Raw genomic sequence first — 21,091 nt, 5'->3', positions numbered from 1 at the left:
AACCAAAAATAAACCCAAACCACCCACCAGAGACCTAAAGCCCAAATTCATATCCCTATGCAGTCCAGAAACCTCTAAGCTGTGAATTTAGTGTAAAACATGAGATTGAGGTCTATAGTGCCCCTAGACACCTGACATAAATAAGCAGACCTCTTGAAAGGTTCACACTATTGCCCTAAGACTTGAGGACTCCTGTGCAAATAATTGTCCAAGGGCAGTGAACAGCTCATAGCCAAAATGAACCAAACATGCCATACGTAGCAATGAGGCACCATGAGAAAGAACCAGCAGAAATAATACACAAAGACCCACAAGGATTTGAGACACTAGAATTATCACTGTTCTCTCAATGCTTATGAATTTTAAATTTAGCTTATGGCACACTTCTGCATACTGGAATTTCTAGAGGCATCCTAAGCCATTGAAAGACCCCTAGCTACTGGGAGCAAGTCAGGAGCAACAGCCACAGTGCACTTCTGTACATAATAACAGACTGTTTAGAAATCATTCACAGTCTTCACACAGTTTGGCTGATGGCCCTTGGGCATTCTGACACCATCTGAGAGAAGCTGCTTATTCTCTGAACCTTCCCTGTTCTGTTCACAAGGCAAAGGTCCTACATGGTCTATAAACATAAGCTCCTTCTTTGGCAGGGGCCTGCGGTTATCCCACATCTCTTATCATCAACGTGCAGCAAGTTTTTCCCACTCTCCAATGCACTGCACAACTTGCTTATCAAAACGCTCTAAATACCATGCTCAATCATAACAACAATAAACTTTATGTGTTGGTGAAAATTTAAGGTGGAAGGGTGTTATGGTTTGGATGTGAGGTGTCCCTGAAAAGCTCATGTGTGAGACAATGTGAGACATTTCAGAGGGGAAAAGACTGGGTTGTAAGAGCCTTAACCCCATCAGTGAATTAATCCCCTGATGGGATTAACTGGGTGTGCGGCTGGCAGGAGTAGGGCATTGGGGGTGTGGTTTTAGGATATATTTACATTTGGCAAGTGGAGTCTCTCTGCTTTCTGATTATCATGTGAGCTTCCTTCTGCCTATGGTGATGTTCAGCCTCACCTGGAGCCCCAAGGCATGGTGCCAGACTTCTATGGACTGAGACCTCTGAAACTGTGAGCCCTCAAATGAACTTTTTCTCCTACAGTTGTGCTGGTTGGGTCTTTTAGTCACAGCAGTGAAAAATGCTGACTAAAACAAAGGGCTCATCATGTACCAGCTGCGCACTAATGGCCTACTGTGCGCAGTCCAGCTCATTTGTTAATATTTACTGAGCACCAACCATGGAGAAGCACTGTTCTAGGTGTGGGGATACAGTTAGTTGTGTGGAACTTACCATTCTAGTTGGGAGAAAAAAATAATAAACATGGAAACAGCTCAGTTTCAGATGACATTAAGTGCCATGGGAAAATACAGGGAGACTGTGAGAACAGAGGAACTACCTTAGATGAACAGGTCAGAGAAGGGAGCCATTTAGCTGAGATTAAAATACCAGAGAGGGGTCCAACCGTTCAAAAATCTGAAGGAAGAACATTCTAGACCAAGAGAAAGGTAAATGCAGAAGCTCTGCGGCTGTTCTGAGTTTGTTTATTTATTTAAAGACCAGAAAAAAGACCAGTGTGGCTGGAAAGTAGGAGTAATGAAGATGTTAATGAGGGAAAAGAGGGAAGCAGGGCCAGGTTAGTCAAATCTTGTGAGCCACAGAAAAGAGTTTGGGTTTTATTTTAAGCGCAATGGGAAGCCTTCAGAAGGTCTAACTGGGGAAGTGACCCAGTATATATACATTTCAGAAAAGTCATTCTGTCACTGCCGTGCAGAATCTGGATGGAAGCAGAGCAAGGGTAAATACTGTAGACCAATCTACTGAGTGAGAGTGTTGAGGACAGGGTTTAAGTGGGAAGAGAGAAGTATGCAGATTCAAGACACAGTGGTAAGGAAAAGAGGAACCCAGGCTGGTACCCAAGTTTCTGTCTGGAGCACATGGGGAGATGGTGGTCCATTTACTGAGAGGAGGAAGACACTGGTTTAGGGTATATGGTGGCGGGGAGTAGAGGAGGCGGAAGAAACCAAGAGTTCTGTTTGCGACATCTGTGATGTCCACCAGAGATTCACATGAAGACATGTAGTAATAAACCGAATACAGAGTCAGAGAGAGAAGTAAGAGCGGAAGATATAAATGTCTCAATCAGCATAAAATGTTATCAAAAGCTCTGAGACTAAGATCATGCAGGTAAAACACGTGGAGTCACGGACGGCCCACCCCAGCCACAGTCCTGGGGCATTTCAACATGTGGGGACTGAATAGAGGAAGAAGAGTTTGATAAGGCACCTAAGAAGGGAAGGTCAGCAAGGCAGAAGGAAAACAAGAAAAGCCAAAAACAAAGGAACCACCTGGATTAGAACACCTGGTGTCACTACTGATGTTGAGAAGAACAGCTTCCTGGGAATGAGGGGGTTGGAAGCTAGATTGGGACAGGTTAAGGAGAACAGGGCAGGTGAGTGGGGTAAAAGGTAAGAGGTGACAGCAGAGAGACCAAGAGACTGCGCGGAAGCAATAGTGAGAAGAGGTGCATTTTACTTTGTTTCAAGATAGGAGGTCTTAGAGCAGGGAGCAGCAGTAGAAGGTGCTGTAACAATGGAAATCGACTATGGTGGCACTGTCCAAATTCAGTAGCCACTAACCTCACGTGTATGGGTCACTTGATATGAGAAAATGAACTTAAGTTCCACTAAGTGAAATCAAAGTAGCCCTGTGTGGTTAGTACCTCCCTAACCAGATGTCTGTGGACTGATGAATTCAATAGCCCAGAAGTTGGCAGACTGCAGGGTGGGAATTGCAGAAGTTGAAAGCCTGTACTTGTCCAGTGCTTTCTAAGGGAGGAATCAGCCAAAGGAGGACAAAGGGACAAGACAGTAAACAGAAGTTTAAGGAGAGGGAGAAAAGCAAATGATTTCAGAGAGTACAGAACACACTAGGAGGCAAAGGTAAAGGACTGGAGCCCCCTTGGGGTAAATTGTAAAGCAACACTTGTCATAACTGCTGATAGCTCTTCCCTGCAAAGGCTACTTAGCCCTTCCAATCTGGCCTCAAACTATTTTTTCAACCATTTCCTTGACATTCCCCACAATTTACCTCTGTGGCTCTCAATCTTCTTGTCTTTAGAACTTTCATTTCCTGGTACATATTATGTTCAGTGCTCTAATTAAAGGAACAAACAAACAAACAACAACAACAAAAACCCAAAGACAACAACAAGGACAAAAACAAGCTGCTCTGGATGAAGCTGAGTTTGCAGCTGCCCTCCCCCAGCAGCTCAGCCTCCCTCCCACCTGCCTCTGGGGCACATCCAAAGAACCCTGGGGCTTGAAACCAAAGACTGCCCTAACCAGTGCCTGTCCAAACTGCAGGTGCTTACAAATTGCCCATCTAGTTAAACTGCATTCTGTTCCAGTAATCTGCAGGGAGGCCCAAGACCCTGCATTCCTAGCAGCTTCCTGGGTGACCGATGATGTTACTGTTCTCTGGACTACAGCGATGGCCACAGCCACCGTAGAGGACTCACTCTACTCCACTAGCTTTTGCCAGTGGTCAACCCTTTACCTCATAATACCTATCTTTCCCTGTCTTCTGCACCTGGGAGATTCTACTTAATCTTCAATGTTCTCCTCAGTGTCACCTCCCCTCAAGTCTTCTCCAAGTCTCCCAAGTGGAAGTAAGCAAGATCCAGCCACTGTTACCACTTGGTCCTCATTCCTACCTTTAGCCCTCTCTCACTCTGCTTCAGCTACACAGCCTTCCTTATATTTCCCTGGACATGCCAAGCAAGAGATAGCCTCAGGACCTTTGCATGGGCTGATCCCTCCTGATCCCTCTGCCTGAGATTCTCTTCATTTTTTTTTGGCAGGGGGGCGGGTACCAGGGATTGAACCCAGAGTGCTGAGCCACGTTGCGAGCTCTTTTTACGATTTTATTTAGAGACAGGGTCTCGCCGAGTTGTTTAGGGCCTCACTAAATTGATGATGCTGTCCTTTAACTTGCAATCTGCCTGCCTAAGCCTCCGGAGCCACTGGGATTACAGGCATGTGCCACCACTCCCAGCCACTCAATGTCTTCTTAATCTAGGCCTATACACTATCTACCCTATTTCATACCACTCACCCCCAGCAGTCTTGATTCCCTAGTTAACTGTGCATGTATCTATCAGAACTTTCCATGTTCCAGCAACTATTTAGGCGTCTCAGAAATACAATCAGTCCCCAACATACAGTTTTTCACTTTCAGTACACTATCAATAAATTACATGAGCTGTTCAACTTTATTATGAAACAGGCTTTGTGTGAGATGATTCTACCCAGGTGTAGGCTAATGTAAGTGCTCTGAGCAGGTCTAAGGAAGGCGAGGCTAGGCTGTGATGCCTGATAGGTTAGGTGCATTAAATGCACTAACAATATTTTCAACTCATGGTGGGTTATCAGGATGTAACCCCACTTTGAGTAGTGGAGCCCCTGTGCTCATTTAATCCACCTAACAACCCTCTGGAGTAGGTACTCTTTTGCATCGTTTCACAAGCAAGGAACCAAGAGGCTATATAAATAACTTGCCGCAGGTCACACAGCCAACCAAGCACTGACCTCAGAGCTCAGATCTTAACCACTTCCAGTGGAAAAGTATAACATAGCATTTAAAAGCCTGTCTGTAGGTAAGTTACTGTTTTAAAACTCTTAAAAACACTTTTCATGAATAAATTACATATTTATTCTCTATCACCTGCTTTGTACATAACTATGATTTTCTTTCTGTAAAGGAAAAAAAAGTGTTTTCAAACAGCCCCTCCCCCCATATTAATAGCTAATAATGTGTCCATCCAATTACAGCTTTTAAGACTAAGAATAGGGACGAAAAGATCTGAAAGATGTGACTGACACAGGCAGCCCAATAGTGGCTAAAGGCATAGGCCTGATCCCCACCACGAACTAGGCACTGTGAGTCCAGAAGGGATGAATTCAACCTGAGCATGTTCGGTCTGCATAGTATTCTCCCTGGCTGTGGCATGCTCTCCCCCATTTCCTACCCCATTCCACCCCCATATTATTCTTTCAACGGTTCTTAACTGCTCCACCAAGTTCTTAGAGCTCCCAAATAGTCACTGGATAGAACTTGAGGGGTCTGTGAACTTGACAGGATGAAACCTGTTTCCTTTGTTTTAGAGCATTACTCTGAGAATAGAATCCTGACCTTCACACATCCATGAGACTCCACAACACCAAAAAGGAAAGGAAAGGTAGATAAAGGTGGCTATAGCAGCCTTAGCTCAGAGGCTCTGATGGCAGTCTAGGACAGAAAATGAATCTGGCTAGGAAAAGTAGAGGTGAGAAAGACAGACAAGAGACGGGGTCAAGGAGAACCCTGGGAATTCCTAAATTAAATGACACCTTTCACTCTCTACTTCTAACCTTCTAAAAGAGGAGCTGCCTCTATTTCACTTATTCACTCCTTAAGAATTACACACACACACACACACCCCTCTGAATCAACCACTCTGAAGAATACATCCACAAACAGCAAGCTCTCGGGAGCACCTATTTCTCCAGTTTCCTTGCTGGGTTTTCTCTTGATTCTTCTTCCTTCTTTGATCTTCCCTCAGAGTTGGCCCCAACCTCTCCCTCAGAGTTCTAATTAACCCCCGTAGCTTTAACTATCAATTCTGTATGAATAATTCTCAATTCTTTATTCCAGCCCTCATCTTGCTCCTGAGTTTGAATTCCATCTTTCCAACATCCCATGGCATATTATAATTGGACTTTCCACCCACCATCACCTGCAAGTCAACATTTCTTTAAAAAAAAATAATAAAAAGTTAATACCTTTCCAATACACAATACCTTCTCCTAACTTTCCTAACTCCATCATGTGGTCCCTGTTCTTCTAAAGACTCGTCGCATACCAGTCAGGGGACAAATTCTGAACATTTCTCCTTACTTTTAAAGCTATTCCTTCTCCTGCTTGGCTACTCAAAGTACAGCCCATGGACCAACAGCATTAGCATCACCTGAGAATATATTAAAACACCCCCATCAGACTGATGGTAATTTTAAAAGCCCCATATGACTTGTGTAATTTACATGCATATTAAATTTGGAGAAGCACTGGTCTAGTGCTTATTAACATGCTACCATCCTACATGCATCCAAATTCTATCATTTTAGGCATCATCTACTGAATCCTTATTATGGGTCAATTATAGGACTAGGTCTGAAATACATTATCTCATTTAATCCTCAATATCATTATTGTCTCCATTTTAAGAATATGTAAATCAAGGCTCAAGCAGCTAAAAACCTTTTTCAAAGAGCCCATAAATGATGGAGCCAGGATTTGAACCTAATCTGACCACAAACCATCCTACAAACTGCATTAAAAATTCCTTTGAATTCCAAAATTTGTATTTCAAAGTGTATGCTAGTTGAATTAATTACTCTGGTTGAGTGCATTTTCTATCAACTGAAAGTACATTTTGTTGGTTTATCACAATTCTTGCTGACAATCTTTCTAAAAGCACAGCAGATCCTTCAGCTTTGGGGAGCATTCTAATTACTAAAGTTCATGCTAAGGTATCTAATAAGAGAAAAGAAACTGTATTCTGTTCTCCAGATATAACCCCATGTTTTAGAGCATTAAGCAATTTCTCCCAAAAATACTACAAAACATGTCTGTTTAGTGTGCTTCTTTCCTCTGAAAAGAAAGAAAAAAAAATAGTGTGAGGAGACAAGTTCTTGAATGAATGGTTGATTGGATTCCCTTCAATGAATTTCATCAAGCTATTTTTTATTTTAATTGCCTTATTGTTTTATATTCAGTCGATATAATTTTATAGTTATTTACATCATTTTAAAACCTAGTTTTCTTCTTTCATCTTTTTTCAGAGCCCAGATATGAATCTATGAACCTAAAAGAAATCACTATTTCTCCAAACCCTATTAGAATCCCCATCTTTTCTGGGAATACAACACAAGCTACGGATACTATACCTGGAAAACTGTATATTCTCAATTTACACAAAACTAAGCACGATGTTAGAAGGCTGGCCCTTATAGATCTCCAAAGGCAGGACCCAGAGACATAAGATAAAAACTGCCTGTTGGCTCTTTCCCAACTCTACCTGGCAGATGCTGCCAGGTTTTCATATCTGCTTTTCCAGAAGGAGGCTATAACTAACCCAAATCAGACCACACAGAATATTTCTATGGGGTAGAAATGACAAAATGGGAAATTCAGAAACTATTAGTTCCTTGGCCTATGAAGAATGAAGCCAAAATGGACAGGAAAGTCCCAACAGAGCCCAAGTACCTGTTTCTTCTCATGGTTTGATTACCAATCTGCCCTTCTACCGTGATAGAACCACAAATACTTGTTTGATTTAAATAAGTTTAGAAGAATATGTACATATTACTTAAATATACAATATACTTAAATAAGAATAGAAGTAGTATGTGACGAATAACATCCTTCACAATTTCTCTATAGAGATAAATAACGTCTTTCTTCAGCTATTTAAATAAGGTTTTAAATACTAATTTCTAAAAGTCTCATATTTCAGTGTATAAAAATCTTTTGCAATATCTATTTAAAACAAGTCTTGGCTCAGATCATTCAACATATTCCACACACTATTAAAATATCATTTTAAGAAGCTAACCGCCTGATCATTTTTAGTTTAATTCCAAAAGTAACAAGATAAAACTGCCTTCTTAAGTCATCTTTTCCTTTATGTATTCAATTATATTCTCAGCTTAAAATACTTAAAATAAAAATTGGCACTGGTCCATTCACTGATGGGTATTTTTAAGTTAGAAAGCAGTAACATATCAAATTAACCACACAATGGCAGGCTTATTGTCGACACTGAGCATTGCCCAAATCAAGATTTTCATTACCACTACAATGGACTTGAACATTTTCACCTTAATTGCAAGTTTTTACATTTCAATCGAATAGACTTTGACTTAATAGACTGTAACACAGTCCAACTGCAATCAATCTAGCAAACTCTTACTTCATAATCTCTTAAAATCTTCATAGATTTCCTTCACCTCTAGTCAAGGCTTGGAAACTCACTGAATGCTGCTGCATTTGCCAGTTTATAACAGTAATGCAACTTCTACTATATTCTATTACTACTTCTGTGGGTTTGAATATAATATCAGGCACCTACTGGACTATAAAAATGGTTGAATATGAAATTAGAAAAAAAAAAAAAAGCTTGGAAATCATTCAAACAACCTCAGTTAACAGATATAAACACTGATGCAAAAACAGGTTAGCTCAGATCTTTGACCTTAGCACACCAAGGTCAACAATTAGAATTAAAGAAAGAATTAAAACACAGATCCAGTGAGATTTTCACCATAGCAATGGAAAGATGCCCAATCATAAGATGCCTACATGATAAAATAAACATGTAGTTTAGAGCTCCAAATTTATGGTTATTTCTAAATATTATATAAAAAGTCCAAAGAAACTTTAAAATTTATCATGCTATATTCATGATGAAACATTTTTCATTAATTCTGATCACATTAGAAATATAGGGCCAGACACAGTGACCCATGCTTATAATCCCAGCGATTTACTGGGAAGGATCACAAGTTCAAAGTTATCCTCAGTAACTCAGTGAGACCTCTCAAAATAAAAAGGGATGGGGATTTTGCTCTGTGTTTAAGCAATCCCTGGTACAAAAAAAAAAAAAAAAAAAAAACAAGAAGAAGAATTGTAGGGAAAATATTCTGTCTGATATGATTATCTATTCCTTCTCTACTATGCTTTCTCAAATGTTCCCATTAATAAACTACACTCGGCTCTCTGATTCTTTGTTGTTGTTTTGAGATTTTCAGTCTTTTTTTTTATTTGTTCTTTTTAGATACACATGTCAGTAACTGTATTTTGACATATTATATATACATGAAATATAACTTATCCTAATTAGGATTCCATTCTTGTGGCTGAACATGATGTGGAGTTATACTGGTCGTGTATTCATATATGAACACAGAAAAGTTACATCCAATTCATTTACTGTCTTTCCTATTCCTATCCCCCTTCCCTTCCCTTCATTCCCCTTTGAGCTTGCAGATTCTTAATACTTTGGACATATTTTCTCCACATTATTCTGTAAACTTTGGTGCACAGAAGGTCATGATAAAACATCTATCTGGTACCACACTTTGCCACCTAAAATGAAATCAACCAGATTTCATCAATCTGGATTTCATCTCTATATACAACTGCATTCTTTAAAATATATATATATATATATATATATATATATATATATATATATATGAGAAAATAGACATCTGAAACAGACCTTTCTTATGTCAACTCAGAGCCTTCAAAATAAAGATAACTGGACAAAAATATGAGATGCATTTTAGCAACTTTTCCTACAGTGGCTGGCACTATATGTGCCCAATACATATTTATTGAATGGATAACATGCTTACATTGTACACTATGGAATCTCCAGTACTCTGGCTATGTATACTTAGGAATGCTAACTTAAGCAAAAGAAAATAACACTAAATGTACTATCTGGTAATCAGACATTATTTTTATAATGTTTAAGTAGTTTCAAAATGTTTCCAGTTAGAAAGAAACTCAAAAAACAAATGTAGCAACTCATAAATATAAGGTAACAACATAAATGATTACAGCAAATTATGCTCAGTTATAGGCTTTTCTAAAGTAACATGGAAGTCCAGACTAATTCCCAGAGAGTACACACACATTTTTTTTCAGCAGCATATTGTTTTTTAAAAAAATATTTTTAGTTGTGGTTGGACATAATACCTTTATTTTATTTATTTATTTTTATGTGGTGCTGAGGATCGAACCCAGAGCTCACACTTGCTAGGCAAGTGCTTTACCACTGAGCCACAATCCCCAGCCCTCAGCAGCATATTGTTGACACTTAACTTTTCTAGATTCAATCCAGAGACACAAATACTCTCTGGACTAAAACACTAGAACTCCAAAGGAGATAAAAAGGACCCATAAATATGAGTAAGCACTACAGTACACATCCTATTTTTATTATTAGGTCCTATTCTAGTGAAGAGACCTTCAACTAACAAAAACAAAGCAAAACAACAACAACAAAAACTTACCAAAAGTAAACATAACTAAATTGTAGACATTATGTAGGTAAACTTTCATTTCGTTTCCTGTTATAAAACTTGGGGGAGTTCCTGGTGCAGTAATCTATACTGTCTTAAGGGTTTAGCTCACATTCCTAATACTTAAATTGTCAGGACCTTAAAATGAACTTAGTGGGACAGGAATTAATCTGACAGAAAATAATAATTTATCAACTTAAAAAAAAGTCACTCCATACAAACAGTATCAATGCTAATATTGTTTATCCTTTTCCACAACTCAGGGAAGGAATATATTTTTTAAAATGCTTATGAGCCATTTTCAGCAACTTTGTTAATTTGAGAGTGAGAAAAAAAAAAACCAAGACGGTATTCTGTCATTTCCTTTATGCTGAAAAGGACACATCGGCACCCAGAGAAATCAAAAGCACAGAAAGCAGGCTTACACTTTTTCCTCAGATGCTAACTGCAGTGGATAAGGTCATGGTCAAAATTCACAAGCTCATTTAAACTTTCATGGCTCTGTCAAAAACTGCCTATCATGTTTCCTGATCCTATATCTAAGTAGATTAAAACTGCAGGAGTTTCTTGCTGTAAGATCAGCAGGAGGCTATTTCAGACCCTCAAACCGCAGTCCGCATAGCCCGCAGCGGCGCATCTTCCTCCACTCCTGGCTGTGGTGTTAAGCTAGCCTTTCCAAAGCGTTCTCCTCCGGCCTTTTAAACAAACCCCAAAAGCGGATGTAATCAACTCAAGACCACCTTTCATCCGCGTCCGCCGGGACCCCTCCAGCTGTCACCACCCCAGCCGCCCTTCTGCAGTAGGTGACTTCTGCCTGGTTCCCCAAGGAGAGGGAGGAGGTGTGGGGAGGAAGACTCCCCGTCAAGAGCTCTTTAGCCTGCACAGCGGCAGCGCGATTCAGGAGAGGAGCAGAGAAGATGCTCAACGCTAGTGCCATATTCACACTGGCTTTTTCTTTGCCCAAAAGACTCCTCGTGTCCACTAATATAGCCTTTAAAGGAAAAAAGGTTCTAAGCACTAAAGCTGTTGCCCTAAATCTCCTAGCTCTCCAGTAGTCTCACCTCTGTCCTCTCGCAGGAGGTTCTGAACCTGCCCAGCCAGGAATACCTACACCTGCCCTCCCGTGGAGGACACCGGCGGCCACACCGCACCGCCCCCCTCCCCCAGCAAGTGAGCGATCGCCCGGACCCCAAGCGGTCCCCGCTGGGGCTCACAGACGAGGCGGAGCTGTGCCCCACACAAACTTCCCACTTCCCCAGCTGCTGGGACCGACCCGCGGGTGGACGGAAGGGGGTCGGCACAGGCACCAGATGCAGGGCTCTGATTCAGAGAAGACCTCTCATTCCGCACCCGGCCCTATGTCCAAAGAGGGCGCAAGTGGCTCGGGGCTGCCCGGAGGAGCGGGCGCAGGTCGTGGGGCTAGGGACACCAAGGCGGGCGGGCAGCTCCGAAGGCGAGCAGCCAAAGGGCTGGGGACCCGCTGACCCGGCGCTCCCCGCCCCGCCAACAGCTGCAGCGGGAGACGTAGGGGGGCGCGAAGGAAGAGGAGAAGGAAGGGGACTGCGCGCTGCAGCCAAGCCCTTACCGAGTGATTTACCCCCCACATCAGGACGCTGAGCAGCGGGTCGCTGGCCCGAAACAGCTTCACTTTCTGCGCTACGAAGTGCTTCTTCTTGGTCTTGGTCTTGCTCGCCAGGACGGAGGACCCCAGGTTGCCAGGGGTCGCCATGGCCGCCTCCTCCGTCCCCTCCACCGCCGCGCTCCCGAGGCCGGGGACCCGCCCTCTCTACACACCGGCCCGGGGAGGCAGCCGCATCCCCTCGGCGGCGGCCCCGGCGCGCAGTGTCCCGCTCCGCCCGCCGCCGCTGCCGCTGCTCGAGTGCTCAGCCCGGTGAGGCTCGTGTGCCCGCTCCGCCCGCTCGGCCCGGCTGGGGCAGGAGGCTGCGCTCAGCTCGCGCCCGGACCGACTCCCGCGCCCGCCGCGGCTCCGCGCTCTGCCCGCGGCTGGACCAGGCGCGCCGCGAGGGCTTCCGCGTTGGGCGCCGGCGTCATGACGCAGGGGGCGGGCGGGCAGCAGCTGCGGCGCCGCCGGGCGGGGCGCGGCGCGGCGGCTGGACCGTTAGGCTGCGCCCTCCGCCTCCGCCTCCCGGTTGGGCTCCCGCTCGGTGGCTTCCAGGCGGCCCCCTGTGCTCAGGCGAGCTTGGCCCGCAGCTCCTGGCCCGCTTGGGAAGCCGCGCGGTGGCACGAAGACTCCGGGGGAACATTGCCGTCCGCTCCCCGGGAAGAAAAGAGAAAAGGATGGGTTTGTGGGGGTGGGAGGTCTAAGAAGGGGAGTCCCTAGAGGCGTGGGTCAGCGGAAGGAAGCTGGCCCTGGGAACCGCGACTTACCAGTGCCAAGGGCCAGGAGAGCTAGGGAGACCTGAAATGCTGCACCGAGACAAGAGCTTCCCTAGCACCTAGGGAAAGGATCTTGGCACGTGGTCTGCCGCCTCCCAGAACGACCCTGAAATGGACTTCTTAATCCCTTTGTGACTTTTAACTGTCAGGCATTCCCACACTGCGCGTTATGCAGAAGGGAGACTCCTACCTAATACACTGAACTACTATTCCCACCCCACCCCTGGGTTCCTCATGGAAAGTCCTTTGGCCAAGAGAATCATGCCCCAAGCTGTACCTTATGCTTCGAATGCATCACCGTGCTTCTTGCCAACCGTTCTCTCTTCCCAGTACACTCACCTTTGATGGAAATCTCTTTGCTCTCTTCATCCTCATTATAGGAATACCTGGTTACCCCCAGGAAGCTGCCATTCCAAGCATGTCTAAAACGTGGCTTCCCAGTAATTCCCAGCCTACCCATACACCAAAAGGTGTGTTATTTCTTATTATTACTCCACTCAAATATAGTGAATAACTTCTGCGCCCCTGGTGTTTTGCTTGGTTATATCAGAGAGACAAAGGAAGTCAGAACATTGTCCCTCGTGGGGGCCATGGTTCAGGGGAGAGGCAGCAGATCCTGTGGTCACCTTCGGTTGTGTCCTTTCTTCCTTGGTTCTTGGTTGCCGGAAGGCCTCATGTTCTTTCTGGCTTCCTTCATACTATTGTCCAAAATAATATCTACTTCCTTGGAATCATTCATCACCCCCCTTCATGGTTTAAAGAAAAAAAAATTCTAAATTTCTAGTAAGACCACTGTGCTTCATGTGCAGCGCTTTTATTTGGTTAATCAAATTAACGTCTCTGAGCCTCAGGTTCTTTGCATTAATGGGTATAATTAGACATAAATATCATGTTAGGGACTACTTTATAGGATGTTTGTTAGAATAAAAGTCAATATTAGCTAATGGCCATGAAAGCCCTTTGTAAACCATACAACACAAGGTAAAATGTAGAGTACTCACAGATAACCCACAAACTCTCCCCTGAGCTCAGAGAAATGCCTGGTTGAACATGTCTGCATCATTTGTCCTCAGGCACCTTTATAAAGGTGTCTAAATGTTAGAGTCTGTAAACAAGTCAAAATAACACCTGGCATTTAGCCAGGGGAATGTTAGAGTTCTTAAACAAGTCTGGATGGTACCTGGCAAAATGCCAGAGGGAGTGGTTTGAGAAGTAACAAAAGCAAGCCATTAAGTGTGGAGATTCCTGATTGGTTGACTGCTGTATCTAGTTTATGCTAATTAGATAAGCTATGTGGAATGTATAAATACTGCTCCTGTCCTGCAATAAATGGCTCCTACTCCTGCTGTATCAACGTTCACAAGTTGTTCGTCACCCCCCCGGTTATTTTGCTGCAGCCGGACTGTGGCAGATGGTGGCCCGTACGGGGAACCCCGGGACACTCGGGGGTAAATGACGAAAAAAAGCTGCCTGTCCATAGATAGGAAGGGAGCAAATCTGCTCGTCCCTAGGCAGATAAGGCGAGAGGAAAAATGGCCATTTCAAGAAAATGGATAAGATTGATACAGTATGTTTGTGTCTTGTTTTGTCTCAGTGTATTGTATTGTCTTTATGATGAAAATATGGAAGGGGTGAGAAGTAAATTACTAAGGGAAGAAGGCACCCCAGTGGAACCAAGAATAGTTAGGGCATGTGTCGATAAGAGCCCAGGAACTCTAGTCAGAAAGAAAAACAAAGTTCAGAAGAAGAAAGATTATCAGAGGAGGAAGGATTATCAGGAAAAAAGTTGCAACAAAAGGCTATTACTAAATACTTTTCGTTACCGGAGGGTGCATGAAGCGGAGAGGCAGCTACCGAGTGTGCAAGCTGGTCACAGCGCAGCAAGGATTTTCCAAGAGGCAGCGGCGACTGGCTCTTCCCCGCCTCCTGGCCTGGGAGCTAACTCTTCCACTGCCGGAGCCCAAATCTAGACCTGACCTGGAGGCACAGTCTCGCAGGCTCTTGCTCCCTGTGCCCAGTAGCAGTTTGAGTCCGGGACACTCCCCAGGGCCATCTGGGGCTGCCCAGGACGCTACAGCTGATGTTTGGTCATTTCCAAGACCAGTAACTACAATGGTTCTCCCACACCTGGAAGCTAATGAGTAATGAGCACTATTAAGGCCTATTTCAAATGTAAAAAAACCTTGAGATAATGTACTAAATTGTTCAGAAGGTTGTTTTCTTAGTAGAATGCTACAGGAATTTCTTTAGCCATCCAGAGTTCCTGCCTTCATCCCAGTGCCGGTAAAGACCAAGGTGGAAGAATTTCCAGTGTTGCTGAAAACTGGAGGAGACTTCAGAGCTATTGCTGTTTCTGCTGCTACAACTTAAGCTAGCTGCCTACAGAACTTACCTGGACTGTGATTTAAGCTAGATGCCTGCAGAACTTACCTGGACTGTGATTTAAGCTAGCTGCCTGCAGAACTTACCTGGACTGTGAGTTAATCTATTGAGACATTGCTTTACCTGGACTGAGACAACAAACTGTAATGTACAACAAATTGTTACTCGGTATCTTTGCTAACAGTGTCATTGCTGGTATAATTTTTCCAAGGGCTTCTTGCATGGAGCCATCAAGTGGCTTGGTATTGTGGCATTTTGTATCCTCCCTTTCTGTTTGTAGCAGGTTATTTTTGGTGTTTCTGTAAAAACCACTATGGTCGTTATTTAAATTAAACAAAAGGGGGAAATGTTAGAGTCTGTAAACAAGTCAAAATAACACCTGGCATTTAGCCAGGGGAATGTTAGAGTTCTTAAACAAGTCTGGATGGTACCTGGCAAAATGCCAGAGGGAGTGGTTTGAGAAGTAACAAAAGCAAGCCATTAAGTGTGGAGATTCCTGATTGGTTGACTGCTGTATCTAGTTTATGCTAATTAGATAAGCTATGTGGAATGTATAAATACTGCTCCTGTCCTGCAATAAATGGCTCCTACTCCTGCTGTATCAACGTTCACAAGTTGTTCGTCACCCCCCCGGTTATTTTGCTGCAGCCGGACTGCGGCATCTAAAACCAAGTTTATCATCTGCATCAAGCACGTTGCTTCATCTCTTGTATTATATTGGAAATGGTATTCACACCATTCAGTCACCCCAATGAGAAGTTCATTTATTTAACAAATTTTCATTGACCCAGGCTTGAAAGTGTCACATCATTATCAATTATTGCTTTTCATCACCACTCCATATAACCCCCTTACCAGATCCTGCTCTTGAAAACAATTATGCTCAAATCTTTTCTTCCCTGGTGCTTTCCTGATCCTCCTAGTTGAAATTAATCTTTCCACTTCAGTGCTTCTATAGCACTTTATTTGTTTCATAATAGCTATATTATACTTAATTGTATATTAATAATGCAAGACAATGGGCTTTTTGCAAATGCTGAAAAATGAATTTAGTGATGACAAAGTGCGGAATGAGCCTACAGGAAGAGGAAATGGATACCTGTGGCATTGTCAGGCAAGGTTTCATACAGGAGAGTGGCAATCTATGGAGAGGGAGCACAGACTGATGTCATTCCTATGAAAGGCAAAGGGGCAAATCCTCGGAAGTGAAAATCCGGGTGGTATTTTTAGATAGAAAGAGACTGGTAGTTTTTAAAGGGCATAATTCTGGGTGATTTAACTTGTTTTGAATGATATTTAACATGATGTCATTCACAAATACATCATTAAATGATTTTGCCAATAATCTTTTGTGTTATCTTTGTGTTCTGTGGAGGGCATGCAATGCAGGAGTTATAGAATCACAAAAATGACTTCAAAATATACCTAATGCAATTCTCAAATTATATACATTATATAGACAACTGAACTCTAGAGAAATGTGACTTGTTGGGAGGCAAGAAACTGACACTTTTCTTCCTACTCCCAGAACCCCTCTACCACTAAGTTACACCCCCAGTCCTTTTATTTTTTATTTTTATTTTTTTATTTTGAGAGGATCTCATTAAATTGCCAAGTCTGGTCTCCGGCTTGTCACCTTCCTGCCTCAGTCTCCTGAGCCAACTGTATTATAGGGCTGTGCTGCTGCACCTAACTTTTTTGGTGATGCAGGAGATTTCAGTCTTACCAGGGACATGCTAGGCAAGTGCTGTAACACTGAGCTACAACCCCAGCCCAAGAAACTTTTTTCAGTAAGTCCAGGATGTACCCATTTCTAGAGCCTCCTCATGAACCTGGTATATCCCCTTCCCATAGCACCTAAAGCAAAGTTGTGATGAATAAATGAAAAGGAAAATTTCATCTCTCACATTTTTAGGTGAAGTTTCCACAGTCAGGAAATGTTTGTGCAAGATTTATAAATACTTAATTGGGAAATAGGCTAGTTAGGCATAATGTTTCAGATCCATGGCTAAATACTATATGGATTTAACAATCTAACAATTTGATCGCTGTTTTCCTTTGATGTTTGCATGATATTGAAACGATTGGTGTGTCCTGCTTGTACTTGACTATGCATCTGGTTCAGTTTGCTTACATTGTCAAGGATTAGAGAACCCAGACCACCAGCATTTACCAAAGGTCTTGAAAAGAATTGTGATTAGAGACAAGAGCAAGTGGGGCCTCAAGAAAAGCACGTGGTTGTGTCAGTCAAGAACCTGCTCTCTGTGTCCCTGACTCCCCCAGGCCACACCCTTTTGCATTTGAACTGTTTGGTTGTTCCCCCAGTCACCAAAGTCATCAAAGTTGCAAGAAATGCCCCAGCAGCAAAGTTCATTAAGAAGAAAAAAGAAAATGGGAAGATCCAAAGGCAAAGGTTACCAGTACTGGATTCATTATGCTTCATGTTGCTGTTGTTTTGTTCTTGTTTGTTGTTGTTGTTGTTGTTGTTTAACTATAGTCAACTTACTTACTATATCATAAAACAGTATGAATCCCTAGCATCAAAACAACAATAATAAATAAACAGAATGCTCAAAGTCATAGGATGACTAAGGTATAAAGCCAGAAATGGAGCTTGAAAAAGTATAGATACTATGATATTGTTATTATATTACCCTTTTATCAAAAAATACTTCCTCAATTGAAGAATTCCACCTAGAATTCTTTATCAAGAAAGGAAATCACTAATTCCCTTGATTTAGTGTTATTTGGACACATTTCTGCTTTTCATTGCTTTATGTAGAAAACAGAGCAAGATGTGGGATAATTCTTCAGTCTTCTGTGGTGTCATCCAGAACCTTCATATTTGAAATTGTTATTATTTTGGAAGACCATTTTTAAAGTATATATATATATATATATATATATATATATATATATATATATATAGAGAGAGAGAGAGAGAGAGAGAGAGAGAGAGAGAGAGAGAGTCAGACTTAGCCAAAAGGCTATAAGTGGGATCCAAATACAGTAAGTGGACTTCAAAAATTCAATTATGATATGTGAATTACTCTTTGGGGAGAGATATTAACAGGTGTGACAGAGCTTACTATCTGGGAGTTCCCAGGAAATGCTATGCTATCCAAACACCTTCTGGACTGACTGGGGCATGGCACCAGCTGGTTGGGGTTTTCCACTTCAATTAAAATATTAATGGTGACTCTTCTGGCTTTGGTAGCTGGCTGGGACTTGTGGCAGCAATTTTGGTAGCAATTCCAGGAATCTACCAGTTAGTTGGCACCTATTTGGTTAGTCTGATATTGAGAAGCTGGACTTGGAAAAGATCTGGTATGAGGGGCTCACAAATACACCAGTCTGTGTATTTTTTCCAGCCTGTTTCCTCTTCTCCACCATCTAAGCAGAGCCCAAGAACTAAAGCTAGTCCCTTGAAAGTCAGGAAGCTATATGGAAGATACGAGTCAATTTCCAGTGCATTATATTTTTATTACATGCACTTTCATAATAAAAACAGAAAATTCCAACATTAGAAAATTAAGTGCAGGATTCCAGTAGATCCATATGGTAGACTGTGGCACCCAATAAAAATGGTATTCTTAGGCTAGGGGTGTAGAGTGTGTTTATCATGTGTGAGGGCCTGAGTTCAATCCAGTGCATCAAAACCAAATTTATCTTTCACAGAAAATGTGATGCCATAATCATTAATCATTATTGATTGCTAATTATTAAGAGTCAGTAATAGTAATATAAGTGAAAATAGAATACAATTGTATGTATGATATTGTTTTGATATGTGTGTAATATGAAACACTAAAAAAATACACTAAAAATACATCATAGTGTTGATTATATATGTTGGCTATATCAGGGGTGAAGTTTGGATTATAGATGATTTTTAAAACATATTTGTCTTCATTTTCCATTTTTTATAAGGTGAATATATGTTACTTTTATAATAATAAATTTTAAAAATGCAACCATCTTCCATCATTAAATAAGCAACATGGTAATGGCACTCAACATACTAACCCAATTTCTGTACAAGACAGACTTTTCGGTGCTCCTTGTTGTTTATTATTACGATTAGGTAAAGGCAAAGAAAGCCTGTAACAGAACAGACCATTATCCTCTCTGTGGGAGGGAGGAGAACTCCTCTGAGTTTGCAAAGAATTCTTAAGAAAAAAGAAGGCTGCAAACAGGAAAACAGAAGAAGCATCATTTTACTATTGGATATCATCTGCCCAGTGCAGAGAGGGTCTGAGTTTTTCAGGGACCTGGGAAAAGTTCAAAATGTGAGAAACAAAAATATTGACTTCAAAAGAGGACTTCAAGGTCGATACCAATAATAATCACTTGAGTTAATGTCTGCAAAGCATAATGCTGTTTATTAAATCCAAATTTAGAATACAAAAGTGACAATATTTATAAGCAATTTGCAAGATAGTTTTTCTTCTTTGATAAGTACACATAGCAATTGATAAAGTTAACAGCCAATTGTAGTTAATCATAACTAAAAATTCCATGAGAAAAATTACAAAAATCTTTTCTAATGTATTTTATAGCAAAAGTTTTACATTAAATGTAGGTTATGAATGTATTTTAATATGTTTGATACAACAAATGGATGAACCTGTGGAAATAAGAATGCCCATCACTTGAGGTAGTTTTTAAATGCCCTGGGGAAAAGGGGGTTGCTATGGTTGGAATGTGTCTGTTAAATTTCATGTATTTAAAATTGAATCCCCCAAGTTATAGGTTAATATTTGCGAGGTGAGACATTTGGGAGGTGATTGAGTTATAAGGGTTCAGCCCTCATAGATGGATCAATCCACTCATGGATTAATGGCTCATCAAGCCAGCACACTTGCTCTGTCTCACCAGATGATATCCTCTGCCATATTCATGGTACAGCGGAAAGGCACTCACCAGATGCTGAGCAGATGTAGGCACCATGTTCTTAGACTTCCCAGCCTAGAACAGTGAGCCAAATAAACCTCTATTCTTTATAAATTACCTGTTTTCAGGCATTTTGTTATAGCACCAGAAAATTGACTATGACAGAAGAATCTATTCTTTGTTGATCAACAATGTCCATACAAATTGGTATGACCTTCAGGCCAGAAGTCAATGGTGCATAAGAGCAGAGGAATTCAATCTTAGCCTGAGTTGTTTGTCCTGGTCTAGGAAAGAGACCATGTTGTTTAGAAGCCAGAAGCAAGAGGCCCTCAGCTTTGTGAAAGCTGGTAAGGATTATACTAGGAACTGAGGAAGCCCTGAAAACACCTGTGAGTTTGCCCAAACTCCTGACTATAGCAAGAGTTAAGTGTGACAACCATGAAGGAGGGTGTTTTTACTTTTTTGCTCTCAGAGCTATTTTTCATTTACACTTAAAATAAAAATGAATTTGTGCAGTTAATATTTGTTTATTATTCCTACTATGTGCCAGATAATATGCTAGGTGCTACATATGATTTCTTCCTTCATACAGTTTACAGTCTAAGAAGAAAAAGACTACCAGCTAGCAAACAACCATATGTTTGCAAATAGGAATAAAGGTTCTAAAGGTAGTAGGAGAAAATAGGTAAAACGATCAAGAAGAGCCCCTCCAAGGAAGACCTCTAGAAGTCTGAAGGAAAAGGAGTTGCTTGTAATTGGAATGAAATGAGAGATGCCTGGACAGAGGTGTCACCAATCATGAGAGCTTGTACCAGGACCCAAAGGAGGCCTATGCTGGCTAAGCAGGCAGGCGTCAGGTCACCGAAACCCTGGCAAGGAATTTGGATTTTATTCTCAGTACAACAGGAAACTGAAGATATATATATATATATATATATATATATATATATATATATATATATATATATATGGAGAGAGAGAGAGAGAGAGAGATAGATATGGATATAGATATAGATATATATTCAAAAAGAATGTCAGTGACTCCTTCCTATGTGGAAAACAGATTGAAGAGATTTAAATGTCAAAATAGGGAGATAAATAAGAAAATGATTACAGAAATCCAGATAAGAGATGATGGCAGAATGGACTTAAGTCTTGGCAATAAAGATAATGGGGGGGGGGGAAATAGGCAAATTTATCTACAAGGGGCAGCAGTGGCTGCAGGTAGAGAA

At 41.7% G+C, this 21,091-nt stretch overlaps 1 protein-coding gene across 1 annotated transcript in view; it reads right to left on the bottom strand.

Annotated features, from left to right (window-relative positions):
• Pip4k2a (phosphatidylinositol-5-phosphate 4-kinase type 2 alpha) overlaps positions 1 to 12,180 on the bottom strand; it is a 159,974-nt gene extending 147,794 nt beyond the window's left edge. Inside the window, exon 1 of the mRNA XM_046423027.2 lies at positions 11,773 to 12,180. Within this exon, the coding sequence (XP_046278983.1) occupies positions 11,773 to 11,916 (144 nt within the window). The 5' untranslated portion in view covers positions 11,917 to 12,180. The remainder of the gene's footprint in view (positions 1 to 11,772) is intronic.
• Between the last annotated feature and the right edge of the window lie 8,911 nt (positions 12,181 to 21,091).

The sequence above is a fragment of the Marmota monax genome, unplaced genomic scaffold (genome assembly GCF_021218885.2).
Source record: "Marmota monax isolate L192 unplaced genomic scaffold, Marmota_monax_Labrador192_F-V1.1 WCK01_AAM20220418_F8-fsc00098, whole genome shotgun sequence".
NCBI lineage: Eukaryota > Metazoa > Chordata > Mammalia > Rodentia > Sciuridae > Marmota > Marmota monax.
This window is presented reverse-complemented; position numbering and strand designations above follow the sequence as displayed.